Source organism: Ceratotherium simum, chromosome 31 (genome assembly GCF_057802395.1).
Source record: "Ceratotherium simum simum isolate JZ-2026a chromosome 31, ASM5780239v1, whole genome shotgun sequence".
Lineage (NCBI taxonomy): Eukaryota > Metazoa > Chordata > Mammalia > Perissodactyla > Rhinocerotidae > Ceratotherium > Ceratotherium simum.
The window spans coordinates 2,608,097-2,624,770 of NC_141930.1; the positions used below are offsets into that span (position 1 = coordinate 2,608,097).

The 16,674-nt window shown below is 37.4% G+C and overlaps 1 protein-coding gene across 3 annotated transcripts in view; it reads left to right on the forward strand.

Moving 5' to 3' along the window:
* The window catches only part of RMDN1 (regulator of microtubule dynamics 1), a 33,715-nt gene extending 17,767 nt beyond the window's left edge, over positions 1–15,948 (forward strand). Inside the window, exons 5-10 of one of the 3 annotated variants that reach the window (XM_087420371.1) lie at positions 6,273–6,362; positions 9,405–9,460; positions 11,226–11,313; positions 12,592–12,622; positions 15,259–15,353; positions 15,812–15,948. In XM_087420371.1, coding sequence (XP_087276497.1) covers positions 6,273–6,362; positions 9,405–9,460; positions 11,226–11,313; positions 12,592–12,622; positions 15,259–15,353; positions 15,812–15,862 — 411 coding nt within the window. In that variant the 3' untranslated portion in view covers positions 15,863–15,948. Of the gene's footprint in view, positions 1–6,272; positions 6,363–9,404; positions 9,461–11,225; positions 11,314–12,591; positions 12,623–15,219 lie in introns of all 3 variants that reach the window. The other 2 variants (XM_087420370.1, XM_087420372.1) reach the window with 2 other exon arrangements.
* Positions 15,949–16,674: the final 726 nt, after the last annotated feature.

A 16,674-nucleotide genomic window follows, 5' to 3' on the forward strand; every position in this document is an offset into this window, starting at 1 on the left:
CATAACATAAAGTTAACCATTTTAAAATGTATAATCCAGTGGCATTTAATACATTTACAGTGTTGTGCAACTATTACCTCTATTGAGTTTCAAAACATTTTCATCAAAAGGAAACCCCGTACCCATTAAGCAGTCACTCTATTCCCTCTTATTCCCAGCCCCTGACAACCATTAATCTGCTTTCTGTCTCTATGGCTTTACCTACTCTGGATATTTCATCGAAATGGCAGTCTCTTCAATAAATGGTGTTGAGAAAACTGGACAGTCACATGCAAAAGAATGCAACTAGATGACTGTCTTACACAAAGTTAACTCAAAATAGATTAAAGACTTGAATGTAAGACCTGAAACCATAGAATTCCTCGAAGAGAATAATGGTGTTAAGCCCCTTGACATCATGATGTATTTGTGGATCTGACCCCACAGACAAGGGAAACAGAAGCAAAAATAAACAAATGAGACTACATCAAATGAAAAAACTTCTGCACAGCGAAGGAAACCATCATCAAAACAAAAAGGCAACCTACTGAGTGGGAGAGGATATTTGCAAACCATATAGCCAATAAGTGGTTAATGTCCAAAATATATAAAGAACTTGTACATCTCAACAATGACAGAAATAACCTGATTGAAAAATGGGCAGAGAATCTGAATAAACATTTTTCCAAAGAAGACATACAGATGGCCAACAGGTACATGAAAAGGTGCTCAACATTGCTAATCATCAGGGAAATGCAAATCAAAACCACAATGAGATATCACCTTACACCTGTCAGAATGGCTATTATCGAAAAGACAAGAAATAACAAATGTTGGAGAGGATGTGGAGAAAAGGGAACCTTTGTGCACTGCTGGTGGGAGTGTAAATTGGTGCAGCCACTATGGAAAACAGTATGGAGATTCCTCAAAAAATTAAGAACTACTATATGACCCAGCTATTCTACTTCTGTGTATTTATCTGAAGAATACAGAAACACTAATTCTAAACGATATATGCACCCCTATGGTCATTGCAGCATTATTTACAATAGCCAAGAAATGGAAACAGTGTAAGTGTCTATTGATGGATGAATGGATAAAGAAGATGTGGCATATATATAAACACACCATATATGACATACACACAGACACACACAATGGAATAGTACTCAGCTATAACAAAGAATGAAGTTTGCCATTTGCAACAACATGGATGGACCTTGAGGATATTGTGCTAAGTAAAATAAGTCAGATGGAGAAAGACCAATCCCGTATGATTTCACTCGTATGTGGAATCTAACAAAACCAAAGCAAACTAACAGAATAAAGCGAAACAAACACATAGATAAAGAGAACAGATTAGTGGTTACCAGAGGGGAAGGGAGTTGGGGGGCGGGCAAAATGGGTGAAGGGGGTGAGTTGTATGGTGATAGATGGTAACTAGACTTGTGGTGGTGAGCACTTTGTAGTGTATACAGAGGTCGAATTATAATGCTGTACATCTGAAACCTATTAAAAAAGAAAGGAAGCTTTTGGCCATTTTGTTTTCAGATATTCATTCTACGCCTTTGTTTCCCTCCTTTCCTCTCCTGAGACTCCCATTATGTGTATTTTGGGAGACATGTTGGTGCCTCACAGGTTGGTCTCTCAGGCTGTGTTGATTTTTTTTCTTTTTTCTTTTCTGTTCTTCAGATTGGGTAATCTCAATTGAGCTATTATCTTCAAGTTAGCTGATTCTTTCTTCTCCCTGTTCAAATCTGCTGTTGAATCCTCAATTCAGTGTGGTGAATTTTTAATTTCAGTATTGTACTTTCCAACTCCAAAATATCTATCTGGTTCCATTTTATCATTTCTGTCTCTTTATTGATATTCTCTGTTGGTGAGACATTGGTCTTAGACTATTTTTTAGTCCTTTATACATAATTTTTCTGTTGCACATACATAAGGAATGTAGGATGTCTAGGAAGCCCAACATCTGGGCTTCTTCAGGCATATTTTCTATTGATTGTGTTCCCCTGTGTATGGGTGCTACTATCTTATTTCTTTGCATGCCTTATACTTTTTTGTTGACAACTGGATATGTTGACAATTATCATACGGTAAATCTAGAAGTCAGGTTCTGTCCCCTTCCAGAATTCGTTGTTGCTGCTGCTTTTTATACTTATTGTTTCTGTAGTGACTTTTCTTAACTAATTCTGTAAAGTCTGTATTCTTTGTTTTGTGCGGCCACTGAAGTCTCTGTTCTGTTAGCTTAATGGCCAGCTAATGATGGGACAGAAATTTTCTAAAATGCCTGGAACCAAAGTGTTTTCCAGTCCTTGCCATGGCGCTGTGTGTGTGTTGGGACACACCTTGCACTCACCAGGCAGTTCAGAACTCTGCCCCAGCTCTCCCTGCCTGCCTGTGTAGAGCCTTCAGGTCAGCAGGAGGTGCACTTAGGGCCTTCTCAGATCCTTGCCGAGCGTGCACATCATCCTGTGCTTGTGTGTGGCTTGCTGTATTCTCAAGGATATGTCGGGAGTTTTTCACTTTTTCGTTTCTTTTTTTTTTTGCTTTGGTGTTACTGCATAATAAACAAAATGCTTTGCCATCTAATTCAATAACAAAATAATCCACACTCCACTGTGCCTTCAAAGCATGACATTTGAAGTCCATTTTATCTTCTTTTGACATATGCATTGGTTATAAAAAAATAAAGTGTCATGGTATGCCAATATGCATGGTAGTTGAAATGCTGTCAAGTTATAAATCTATCACTGTGATTCACAGTGCACTGAGCAGCAGTGGGAATCAAGTAGAAGATCACATATGATCTCTTTTCACAACTCACCTCTGCCATTGTTGAGCAAAAGCAGCCATAGACATTGCATAAATGGTGAGCCATCGTTTTCCAATAAAGCTTTATTTGTGGACACTGAAATTTAAATTCAATATAATTTTCATATGTCATGAAACATTCTTCTTTTGACTTTTATTTGTTGGAGCTTTTCAAAGCCCTTAGGGTCGTCTGTATCCCTAGCCTTTCCTCTCAAGCTTTTTATTAGTCTGTTTATTAGCCTGAGGCAGCAGCAGCCTAAGATATTAGCCTATAAGTGTTTTCAACAAATGCCCCCCAAGGAAGCAGCTTTGGCACTAGGCTTTTTCCAAGTTAGGTGAAATATAGACAAGGCTTTCGAGCCAGTCTTCCAGGGAACCGCCAGACAGATCAGAACAAATGAGATCTGTTCTGCTCCCTCTCCGCCAGGAATACGGGCTATTTTCATGGCTACCACTGAGTTCGGGAGTGTGAGATGGGCCTGGAGTAAGATAAAACAGTACAAAGTTCACTGTTCTCACCAAGAGTAAGCTGTAGCATTGAGTAAGCATTTTCAGGTTGCTGCAAGTCTTATTTTAATTTTGGTGTTCCAAAAAAAGTTAATTCTGACAGTTTTTGCTTATTTTTTTCGTGGCTTTTATGGAGGAACGGAATTTGGAGTTCTTTCTTCTGCCTTTTTTGCTTACGTCACTCTCATTCTTGCTTAAATTTAATCCAGTTTGGCAATCTGCCTTTCAGTTGGGGTGTTTGGACCATTTACATTTAATATGATTAATGATATTTTTTTTTTTTTTAAAGATTTTATTTATTTTTATTTTTTCCCCCCAAAGCCCCAGTAGATAGTTGTATGTCATAGCTGCACTTCCTTCTAGTTGCTGTATGTGGGACTCGGCCTCAGGATGGACGGAGAAGTGGTGCCTCGATGCGCACCCGGGATCCGAACCCGGGCCACCAGCATTGCAGCGCGCGCACTTAACCACCAAGCCACAGGGCCGGCCATGATTAATGATATTTTTGAGTTTAAATTTGCTATCTTTCTATTTGTTTCATCTGTTCTCATTTTGTTCTTTTTCTACCTTCTGTCTTGAGCACTTTTGGATTCCATTTTATTGACTTAATGGCTAGAATTCTGTATTGTGTTATTTTAGTGGTTCCTTTAAGGTTTGTAGTATACGTCTTTAACTTAGAGTCCACATAAAGTGATACAACACTTCATGTGTTCATAACTGCTAGTGTGCTGTTATTGTGATACATCTTCGATATATGTTAGAAATCCCAGAATACGTTATTATTTTGCTTTAAACGGTCTGTTATCTTTTAAAGAGACATAAATAGTAAGAAAGAAGAGTCTTCATCTTTGCCCATATGGTTACCATTTTGGTGTACATCATTCCTGTGTGTAGAAGGAGCTTTCCGTCTGTATTATTTTCTTTCTGCATGGAGGACTTGCTCATTTCTTCAACATGCATACCTTTAACATTTCTTATATTGCAAGTCTCTGGATGATGAATTCTTTCAGCTTTGATGTAACTAAAAGTCCTCTTTCACTTTTGCTTTTGAAAAACATAAGTCAAATTATGCTGTACAGTTTAAATTTATACAGTGCTTTGTGTCAATTATATCTCAATAAAACAGGAAAAAATATTCTTGAGCTTTGTTCTGGGACATGGTTGAGTTACTCAGAAACAATTTGATCCTTTTGGATTTTGCTTGAAGGTTTTTAAGCAGGACTAGAGTACCATTTTCTCTAGAGTTTATTTTTCCTACAACTGGTGTTGCCAGTGCTTTGTAAGCTCCAGATTTCTAGTCCTTTTAGGTGGTTCTTTGCCTAGCCTTGAGTGTTCTCATCACAAGCAAGTGGAGATCTTTACTCAGCTAATGCTCAAGGATGACCGTCTGCAGTTCTCCCGAGTTCTAGCTGTGCTCAGCTCTCTCTCTGCAGTATTCTGCTCTGCTAACTCGAGACGCCTGTGCCTCCCCTGACTCCCAGTTCCATCTTCTCAGAGTAGAGAGACTGCCAGGTGGCCGACTTTGCCTCCCTGGGCCTCAGCCTGGAGATCTCTCTAGGCCATGAGCTGGGATACTCACAGGGCTCACCACAGGTATCAGTCACCGTTGCCTGATATGTAAGATCTTGCGAGGCTTTATTTTTTATATTTTGTTTGGTTTTTTAGTGTTTCAGGCAAGAAGGTAAGTCTAGTATAGTACCTATTACCCTTTCTTGGCTAGAATATCTATTTAAAATAAAAGTTTTTAACAAATAATGTAAACTCATTACAGACATTAGGCATTTTGGAAATTGAAAAAGAAGTACAAATATGGAAATAAAAGTCACCGAGGATCACACCGCCTACCATCAGCTCTTGCTCATATGAGCATTAATTAACAGTCCTGTACAGTAACTAAATGCCAGTATAATCAGGGTAGAATGTTCAGGATTCATCCATAAGCTTGTGTTTGCTTTGCATATAGATGATAGTTAATTGTGTAAGAGAAAGTGATTTTGTCCAGAGCCCTGATATGTGGGAGAAGAGCACAGTACCTAGTCTGAAACCCTGTGTGGCCCCTCTAGTTATCTGGAGGTGGGTAGCTGAGTAACTGTCAGTGGAGATTAAAGAACATAGTCTGTAGAGATGTGTGTGTGTTTTAAATTATATCTTTTTATTATCAATAAACATATCAAGATACAAAAGATTTTTGGTGGGAATAGATTTAAACAGAAGTTTAAGTGTTAGTTAAAATGTTTCTGGTTATAATTATTAAAATCCCACAGAAATAAGCTCAAACACAAAAAGAAGGGGTGTTTATTATAAGAAATGGTGGTTATTTCACAGAACCCAAGGGCAGGGTTAACTTCAGGAGCAGTTGGTTCCATTGCTCTGAGGCTTCATTGTTTCTCCTCTTTGCTGTTATCTATAAGTCTTTTTGACTGCAGACTTTTTTTTCTCATCCTAAGTCTTATGACTTTCCAGGGTTTATGAAGCTTGGATATTTTGGATTCAGTTCTTTGGGAAGAAACAAACTGAATTCAGTTTGGGTCTGTTATCCAACTATGGCTATGAGACAAAGTTGCAGTTGACAAATGTGGCTGATCTTACTGTCATAGTGCAGGTGTCAGGGAAGAGGCAGCTGCCAGAAAAGAGGATGTGAAAATAAAATGATAGTCATTCAGCTGCACATTTTTCTGAGTTTATACTCAGATCTAAACATGAATCATTACTCCCCACTGTGTTGATAACTTTCTTAGAGATTCACTACTCTCTGGCTTGTATTAAAGTTCTCTATAAACATGTCCCGACCTTGAGGGAGCTTTTCTTTGTATATTCCAGCATATTTAATACAGTTTTTATGCTCAGTAACTTTTTGTTGAATGGGAAAGACTATTGAGGAATAAACAGTTATTCAGTTTTACCTTGTATTGAATGAAATATTATTAAGAGTATTATTGTTCTGACACCTTTTCTTCTTGTATTTTTAGTGGTATGCAATCTGCATAAGTGATGTTGGAGATTATGAAGGCATCAGGGCTAAAATTGCAAATGCCTACACTATCAAGGAGCATTTTGAGGTACTGATGAATTTAAAAAGTCATTAATTTTCTGAACAGATTTCTGTTTCACTTATCTATGCTATATATAGCAAACCACCTAAAACTTAGTGGCCCACGGCAGTGACCATTTCTCACAGTTCTGTGGGTTAACTTTGCACACTTGTGCTTCTGTTCTGCCAGGTGTGGCTGAGGTCATTTAGACAGCTGCATTCACCTGGACGCTCAGCTGGGAGGGGAATGTACCAGGTGCCCTCTCATCTATGTTGGTTTCTCTCCACTTTTCTTCTCATTGCTTAGTAGTCTAGCCCTAGCTTCTTCATAGCATGGTGGCTGACTTCTAAGAGTGAGCGTTCCAAGGGAAAAGTTGCAGCTTGCAAACTTGTATGAAGCCTCTGCTTGCATCACACTTGGTAGTGTCCTGTCTGTCGACATGAATAAGTCATGTGGTGGCCAAGACCTGAGTCTGGGAGGGACTAGTCAAGGTTCTGAATACTGGGAGGTGTGGTCTAATCTAACCCTCTAACACAATTGACTTATCACTCCCAATAGTCGTAGTACTATTTATGGTTGTGATCTCTGTGTGTGGGTTATGTGTGTGCATGTTTTAATATCTCCCCTGAAGTTAATTTATTTATGGTAAGCTCTCCCTTAGGCGCCGGAACTTGTCCAGGCATTTGTGTATTTCATGACGTGCATGACACTGCTCTTGTCCTCAGGAAAAACAAAACACTGCCACTAAAAACCCAGGGTATTGCTTTCTCTTTTGATATTGTAAACCAGCTCAAAAATACAGAGAATGAGAAAGAGATGAAAACATATGTAGAGATAATGTTAAATAAGCTATCTAATAGCTTTTCTGAATTTTATGGCTATAGTCTCAGTTCCTAGTCTGTATAATGACTAGTGGGAAAGAACATCGGACTGGGAGTCAGGAGACCTCGCTTCTTATTCAGGCATCAATGGTGTGTACATGTGTGTGTACACATACACTTACATACTATCTATATATGTATTTCAGTTTATTAACATACAACATTTTCCACACTTTAAGACCTTTGAAATCAGATTGCATTATATAATCAGTGGTATCTTATAATTGGCAGGTTTGTTTTTCTTAGTGTACAGAAAATAAAGATGTGTCATAACTTGTATGGTATCTTAGATTCAGTGAAATATAGTAATTTGCTTAGTGGTATTAGATAAATCACCTAAATTACTCTGTGCCTTGGGATTGTAGAAATACATGATGAATAACTTCCAATGTGAATAATGAAAAAGTGCAGAAAATGTATTAATGTATACTTTAAACTTAAAGAAACAGTGAAGGCTATGGATTATTTTTAAAAAAGCAATGTTTTGTATAAGTTTTCAAATGTGTTTGTGTTAAGTGTATTTAAAAAATGACAGTGTTTAGTATTTAAATACTAAAAAGATCATTTATAGTACTTCTGTTTCAAATTCCATTATTACATCTAATAAAAAGCTTTTATAAGGAATATGGAATTATCATCTTTGGATTGTTTTTGAAGACACTTAAACTAATGGCAAGGAGAATTCTAAAAGAAAGGATTTACTTGAGAGTAACCCCCCTCAACCCATCCCATAAGAAAATTAAACTCTAATGCCCCAAGGCATCCATTGTAGGCGATGAATTAACTTCTCTCCCTTGCATTTAGAATGGTACTAGCTCTGTACCATTCTTGGTAGAATGGAGAAAATAGTTACTCATAGAATTTTTTTTGTAGAGCTTAATTTTCTAGTGGAACTCCAGTTGGGAAAGACTGCCTAGAGTATAAGTTGTATATACTTTAAATGATATCTGTATTTACAGAAAAGTAAAAATTAGGTCAGTGCTGATTCTTACCCATATTATTGAAGCAAGATTTCTGCCAAGTCAGCTTGGTTAGCCTTATTCTAGCTGTTACCTCTACAACTACTAACATTAATCCATGTTAGTAATAAATTAAGTGCCTGGTACTTAGGAAAAGTAAAAATAATAATGATGCTGGTGACAGAAGATAGTACTGTGGTAAGCCCCTCCTGTCACTTGCTTGTTTAATTTTCACCAGAACTCTCTGAGGTAGGTATATGACTTTCTCGATTCTATAAAAGAGCAGACTCAGGCACGGCAAGAACATAGAACTCGCCAAGGTCAGAAAATTAGAGGTTACTGAGTTTTGGTTTGAATCCTGGTGGTCTGGCTCCAGAGCCCACGCTGATAACCAATACAAATATTGGACAATATGTGTCTCACACGTTACCAATTGACAGTGAAGATGTGGTTTTACAGAACAGCATAAGCTAGGAAGTCTCGATTTTTTAAACAGGGTCTTTTATTTCTCATAGGATTGACATTAATCTGTGAGGTTTCCTTAGTGATTTTCAACAAAATAATGGATAAAAGGAGGAGTCATTTCTTTAAAGTTACTCTGTGATTTATGCTTTACCTTAATTCACTAGGACTTGCACATGGTGACTAGAAATCAGGAAGACTTTATCAACACATTTTACACTGTATATAATTATTCCATTAATAAAATCTTTGAACAAATAGTATTTATTATTCCTTTATGTATAGATGGGGAAGTGGAACAAAATCTGCATACAGGAAGAGACTTTCTAAAATTATGATGTACTTTGTTCTTCTTTTAGGAAAGAATACTTTTTATTCAGTATTCATAGAGGACTTGCCAAAAGAACTTCCTACTCATTTTTCCTTTAATCTAGAAGAAAGAAACATTGAGAGCTATAGATTGTTGTTGTTTTCAAAATTAGATTCATTTACAAACTTCATGTTTTTTCTCATGTTGATAAACCCTGCTGTCAGTTTTGGAACCTTATAAAATAGTAACCTTAGTACAAGTCATTAATAGTGTATTGAAACAAATTTAACCAATTAAAGAATTAGGAAGAAGAAAGTTGATGTTGATTATCATAGAAAAATTGAAATGGGGGTGTCGTAAATTTTTTTTTTCTAATCATAGCTTCTTCAGCAAACATAGTAAAGTACTTACTGGTCTATAGAAAACAAATATGATTGATTTTCTCATTTCTCGTTAGAAAGCAATTGAACTGAACCCTAAAGATGCTACCTCAATTCACCTCATGGGTATTTGGTAAGTAAATTTCTTTAAATAAATATTTCTGTGATATTTAGTATGATCTTATCTTATAGTATGTATACATATCTTGTTTTGTAGTATATAAGAAAGCAAGATGTAAAATATTTTAAAATATTGTTTGGGGGCCGGCCCCGTGGCTTAGCGGTTAAGTGCGTACACTCCGCTGCTGGCGGCCCGGGTTCAGATCCTGGGCGCGCACTGATGCACCGCTTCTCCGGCCATGCTGAGGCCGCGTCCCACATACAGCAACTAGAAGGATGTGCAGCTATGACACACAACTATCTACTGGGGCTTTGGGGGGAAAAATAAATAAATAAATAAAATTAAAAAAAAAATAAAATAAAATAAAATATTGTTTGGTAATCAAGAGTGTTTAATCCATTATATTAATCAGCAGTTGTGCATGTATTGTTAGAAAATACTAAATTTGATTGTGATCCTATTATACATTGTTATTCAGATCATTTAGAAACATGAACTAAGGCTAAAAAAGCATTAAAACTTTCTGTTAGACTTTTAAATTCCGTTTGTTGGGAAAGACTAGTCTTATTTACTGGGCTAAATGAAACTGGATTTATCTAACTCTAGTAATACAGTAGGATGCCCTAAGAGGGTCTTGATGTCTTCAAAGTTTGTCAAATCCAGTCTGATTCACCTGAGGAACAATGTAATCTGACTTATATCAGTGTCTTTCCATTTTTTGTCCAACGTACATCACTATTTTGCTGGTCTGAGCGTACACCAGTGTGTTAATGCTTGCTGGTTTAAGATTTTCCCCTGAGACAGGTTCGCCATTGTTTTCTTTAGGTGTAATCTGCAGAGCTGATTATTTGTGGTCCTCTAAGGGAGTAACGATGTAAACAGTCTTGTATTCCTTCAGGATAAAGGACATATTAAACTAACAGAACACTTACTGAGGATGAACAGTAATTGAGGGGCAGTCCCTAAGTCAGATGCTAGTGAGCAAACATGAGTGAGACAGAGTCTCCGCCTCAGGGAGTTCACACCCCAGTCAAAGATCCAACACTTTTTGTCCCACTTATTTTGGAAAGTCGTCAGCATCTTCGGATGTTAATCATTTGCCACATCCGTTTAAATATATAGACTTAAATTGTTGATTGCCATTATTTACGTATATCATGTTTACTTTTGTCATTTTTTTTTAACTTCTCTAAGTTAGTTTTTCTCATGTAAAAAGTAGGGGTAACGATCCTGTCTCAGTGAGTTGTTGTAAGGAGTGATAAGAGAGAGGATCCTTAGCTCAGCACCTGCAGCCAGCACTCAGTGGTGAAGGAGACATGGTCACGTGCCATGTCATGACGCTGGTGTCCCGAGAGACCGCGTAGACAGCAGTGGTCCCGTAGATCAGTGCCACACAGCCTAGGTGTGTGGTGGGCTGTACCCCTAGCTTTGTGTAGGTGCACTCGGTGACATTCACACGACGATGACATCGCCCAACGACACATTTCTCAGAACGTGTCCCCGTCATTAGGCCACGCATGACTGTGTTGTATTATTACTAGTACTCTTGCTTCCTATTTATATTTAATCACAAAATACACCCTAATTGATGGATCAATATGTCAGTCTCTAAATAATTCAGTATGAGTATTAACCTACTGGATATTATGTAAAGTACAAATTGTTTAAATGTACAACAGGAGAAGATTTCTTTTGTATCTGTTAAGATGCTAGTTCTCTTTAAAAGAAAAAAGAAGGTGCAATTCGAATGTATACGTGTTATTTTATTTCCCTGTAGGTGTTACACATTTGCTGAAATGCCTTGGTATCAAAGAAGAATTGCTAGAATGCTGTTTGCGACCCCTCCCAGTTCCACCTACGAGGAGGTAGTGTGAGGTCTCTGTTAAGTTAGTGCTAATTTCCTAGCCGCAGGGCTGTTCTCCAGTCCCCACGTCGGGAGCTCTGGTCACTGAGGGACCTGAGCACGTGTCTAATGATCCAGGGCGACTGTCTCGTCACAGAGACTTAATCTTGTGTCCATGATTGGGGAGTGGCTTTTTTCTTTAGGTGAGTGGCTGCTAATTCTGCTGTATTGTCAGCTAAAATAGGCCCTGGCTAAAATCTACCTTCATTTTCTATTTGAAATCTATACCATATAAAAGTCATAAAATAGAACAAGAAATATAGCAACTGTTACTCAGCATGTTTAAGGTACACATTCGGCACATTACAGTCATTTACCTGGAAAATGAAGCACATTTCTATTGATAAAGGAAGTAGTAATTATAACTTTTTTTTAAACAGTAGGTTTGAAAGGCTCATATTCTCTCATATTTTCAAGGCCTTTTGCCTTTCCTGTTAAAAATAAAATTTGAAAGGATTTCTGGGCAAATATTTTGCGTTTACTCCTCACAGAATTTTCAGAGTAAGGAAATAGGCAATTGAGAAAGCTTTCCCACTTGTATCATAACAAGGAGCTATTTTTTTTCTGGGAAGCTATAGTGTAGAATTTGATGTAAAGAATATTTAGTTGTATAATTACAACACAGTTGGGAAATATTTATTCTTATTAAAAAGAATGCATTCTAAGAAAAAAGATACAGTCAGTTCTACTATAACAAATTAGTTATGTTTCTAAGAAATTGTCAATTAATGCATTATAAAAAGTTTAAGTGGGACAAAAAGAATTAGCAGAGTTTCAGACTCACAGTAACATTTTATGTAGGAATTTCCATAATAAAGAACTTTTAAAAATTCACTGGTACAACCAATGTATCACTGAGTAAATTCGGCTTTTGATTTATCTAGTTTTTACTGGTAGTCACTGTTATGCTTTAAGAAGAGAAAGAGCGAAATAGCTGAGTTGCACATGGTAATGTTCTTTTCTCTCTGTACACGATGCTGGTTTGCTACAGGTTCTAAACAGCAGTCAGGTTATTACTGGAAGTGGTCCACATGTTGCAGTCTGCTCTGATGATCTGACAGCGCTGGGTTCAATTTTGTTAACTCGTAGTGCTGATGAATTGACCATTATTTTAAGATGGTGTAATTTACTTCCTGACTTATATTTAAGATAGGAGTAGATCTTTTGAGAAAATGCTTTTTTAATATTGATTCTGTTGTAATCCTTTTCATTATGTTTGGGCTCTTTGTGTTTTTAACAGGCCTTAGGCTACTTTCACAGGGCAGAGCAAGGTAACATTTTTTATTTCAGATACTAATATGGTTAAAATTGTACGAATGCTTTATATGTAATAGGAATTTTTAAAACAAAAATAAGTTATCTGTTCTGGTATACTTAACTTCTTTGTGCACTAGACATTATCAAACCATTTTTATTCAGTCAAGGTCACCAGAGTAAGAAATAGACTGCTGCTGAATTTAGAACTGTGGTTCTGGAGTGGTCCGTCATTTGATGTAACTCAGCCTTCTCCCTCCTTTTTTTTGTGGGGAAGATTAGTGCTGAGCTAATGTCTGTTGCCAATCCTTCCCTTTTTTGCTGAGGAAGACTGGTGCTGGGCTAACATCTGTGCCCATCTTACTCTGCCTTATATGGGACACCGCCACAGCATGGCTTGACGAGCAGTGTGTAGGTCTGCACCTGGCATCCGAACCTGCGAACCCCGGGCTGCTGAAGCAGAGCACCCCAACTTAACCACTATGCCACCGGGCTGGCCCCATCATCCTTCCCTTTTTGAGAGGAGGCTTTGACAGGTTAACTGTCTTATGTCAAGATTACACAGCTAATTAGAAGCATTTATGTTTTTTCATGTTTAATTTTTTAAAAAATTTTACTTTTTTATTGAGGTATAATTGACATAACATTAGTTTCAGGTGTACAACATGATGATTCAGTATTTATCTACATTCTGAAATGTTCATCACAGTAGGTCCAGTTAACACCTGTCACCTTACATAGTTATAAAAACTTAAAAAAAAATTTTTTTTTCAAAGATCTGCTCTCTTAACAACTTTCCAGTAGCATTTGACTATTCAAATAGCATTGACATGAGAACTCTGGTTTTAAACCAGGCCAGTTTTGTTCTGTTGCAGATATTGTCTGCTTTTGTGGAGAAGAGTGTCATGTCAGTCTTGCTTTGAAGAAATGGCCAGCCTACAGAACTGAGACCAGCCCGTTCTAGGTTCATCCTTTTTCATATTAATAGCACAGACCAGAGAAGGGACATAAGCATGTTACCAAATACACCAAAAAAGCATTGCCTGTATTTCTATAAAACTTAATCGGAAGAAAAAGACAGTGTTTATTGAATTTGAGAGCCTACTCATATGGACTTGTCCAAATGCTCTCATGATAGCAAAGCATTTTTTAAAAAACATTTCTTCTAAAGAATTGTGTCTAATGTTAAATGTCTCAGTAATACATTAATTCTGGTTTACTCTGTTGCTGCCTTCCATTATCCTCTCATCCTGGTGGTATTACATATCATGAACGTGACCGTGGGAGTGAAGTGTCCTCAAAGGGATTTGGAAGTGGAATTACAAAGTAAAAACAGGGCCTTAGAGACTCAAGGGTTCAGGTGTTGAGAAAAACATGGTCCTTCTCTCACAGAGCTAAAATCCTCAGTAACTCTACTCATCCTCCAGGTTTTACCTTAAAGGTCACTTCCTCTAGGAGGCCTTTTCTTACGGCCCATATCTGGTTTAAGAGCTCCCTCTATGCTCTTAGTACCTTGTACTTTTCCCAGCATGGCCCTCATGACTCTATAGTATGAATGTTTACATGGCTTAGACTAAATTCAGAGGAGATGGAGATGCCTGTCTCTGTTCACAGTTGCATCCTCATTGCTTAGTACAATGCTTGGCTAATTCGCTGAATGACTGAGTAAATACATGAATGAATGAATTTACTTAACCCCAGGGAACCCTTAAGTACATTAGCTTGCCATCTCACAAATATATTCAAATTAAAGAAGTAAAACAATTTTGATTTAAGGAAAAGATGGAGTTAATCATAAATTATATCCAGGAAAAAGTATGCTTTGGATATAGAGGGTCCCAGATTGACAGGAGGAAACTGTGTGAACAATTAATGAAGTTGGTGAGACAGTCCCGTGCTTTCATTCATAGGCTTTCTGTTCACGTTTCCCCTCAGCCAAGAATGTTCTCCAGCTTTTCTGTTCAAGTCCTACTCAGCCTCCAGTCAGCCCAGGTGTAACCTCTTAGAGTTAGTGGCCTTTTTCCTTTGGTTTCTCATAGCACTTTAAAGTGTGTATACCTATCATTCCTTTCACTCTTACATTACATTTGGTTGTGCTCATGTTTGTCTCTCCTTTTCATTATAAATTCCAAAAGAGCAAAGACTTTGTTTCATCTCTGCTTAAGGATAGCCCACATTCAGTAAATGTAGATCAGATGTACACGTGTACGTGTGTCACCATGATTTCATTCACTCATTCGGCGAATGTATGTTGAGTGCGTAGGATACAGCAGGGAACAAAAGAGATTACAGAAAGAAAACCCTTGCCCTTATGGAGCTCTATCCTATCAGGAGCCTTCATTTCCCATCTAGTAAATGGAGTGCCTGTTCTAGAAAATGGTTGCAAAACTGAGAAATGTGTCATATAGTGCCTAGCACGTAGTAGACACTCAATAAATCGTAATTATTTTAGGTTTTTTGAGATCTGAATAATTGAACAAAAGAGAATTCAGTTAGCCAAATCATTTATTAACCAAATTTATTACTGAAATCTATATCAGAAAAATTAAGCCTTTAAAAATAAGAGCGATACTCTTTTGCCTGAGACAAATTTGTTTTTTTTTCTTATGTACAGTGGATCCAAACTTCTACAGCAAAAACTTGCTTCTTTTAGGAAAGACATATCTGAAGCTACACAACAGAAAGCTGGCTGCTTTCTGGCTGATGAAAGCCAGGGACCACCCAGCACACACAGAGGAGGATAAACAGGTAAAACGTCTCCAATAAGGTAAGGCAGATAGGTTTCTACTGAGGCACTATTAAATAAAGGTGAATTAAGAACTTCTTTAAAAATGTAATTGTCTAAATGCCTACTGGTAAAAACAAGAGTGTTCATTTTAAATGTGAATTCAGTGACATTTACATTATAATTTCTGCATAGCAAGTGTTTAGTTACTATCAACAAATAGTTTATGAATTACTTGCTGCGATACAGAATTATTCCTGTTTGACATAGATAGCAGACCAAGTAAGATTTCTAAAACAAAAAGACAAGGGATGTGCACTAATACGGAAGAGTTCTCTGAGTCTCATCAGTCACTGTTAAGAAATTTTATTCTTCTAATGTGCTGTCTTGGTTTTTGGATAGTCCACTGTATGAACTTAAATTTCACAAGTTGATCCTTATGCTGTACTGTTTATTTATAACGTGTGTTTTTCCATTTTAGATACAGACAGAAGCTGCTCAGTTGCTTACAGGTTTCAGCGACAAGAATTGAGAATTTTTCAAGGAAAGCAGATGAAATATCTAAGAAACATTGCCTTTTCATCAAATTATAAAGATAATACATTGACCATAACTATTCTATGGCTGTTTTCTCAGTTCTTTTAAGGTTGTGACCATTTAATAAATTAAACATACAAAATTCTAAGTTTCTTCACAAACAACAAGGCAAAAACAATTGCCGTTAAGAGTGAGAGAGATACCTCCATGGCTCAGAGGCAAAGATTACTGTACGTCTGGGGCAGCAGCAACACGAACTGGTATGAGATTTCTAACGAGGACTGATCACATCAGGATGGGAGGACATCAAGAAAAGGAAGCTTTGTGGGAGAGGTAGCATGTGGGGGAGTGCGTTTTCAACTTGGATTGAGTCAAAGCTGAGGTCTTGCAGAGAAGGTGCAGTGAAAGTTAGGAGGTTAGGATGCTGAGGGTCCCTGGTATAAATCAGTTAAGTGATGTATCTCGGAGCCAGCCTGTGTGAGGAAAGAAAAGTCAGGAGTGGACTGAAAACAGGGTGGTTTCCTTTTTAAAATGTGATGCGGTCTCACAAGTGGATTGATTTTTGTCACTAGACAGAGCCCAAATTCTATTCCCTAAAGGGGTGGAAGGAACACAGAACTCAAGGGTGAAATGGAAATTAAGATGTTTTAAGTAGGCAGGACAATGCTACTTACTTGAGGCTGGGGTACCACCCCTGCAGAATCTTGAGTTTTGTAAAAGAGTATTTTGAATGCCACTTAGATAAACCTGAGAGTATATGTTTAGGTGGATTTTTCCCAAAGGACCTGGGAATTGTAATGTTACAGT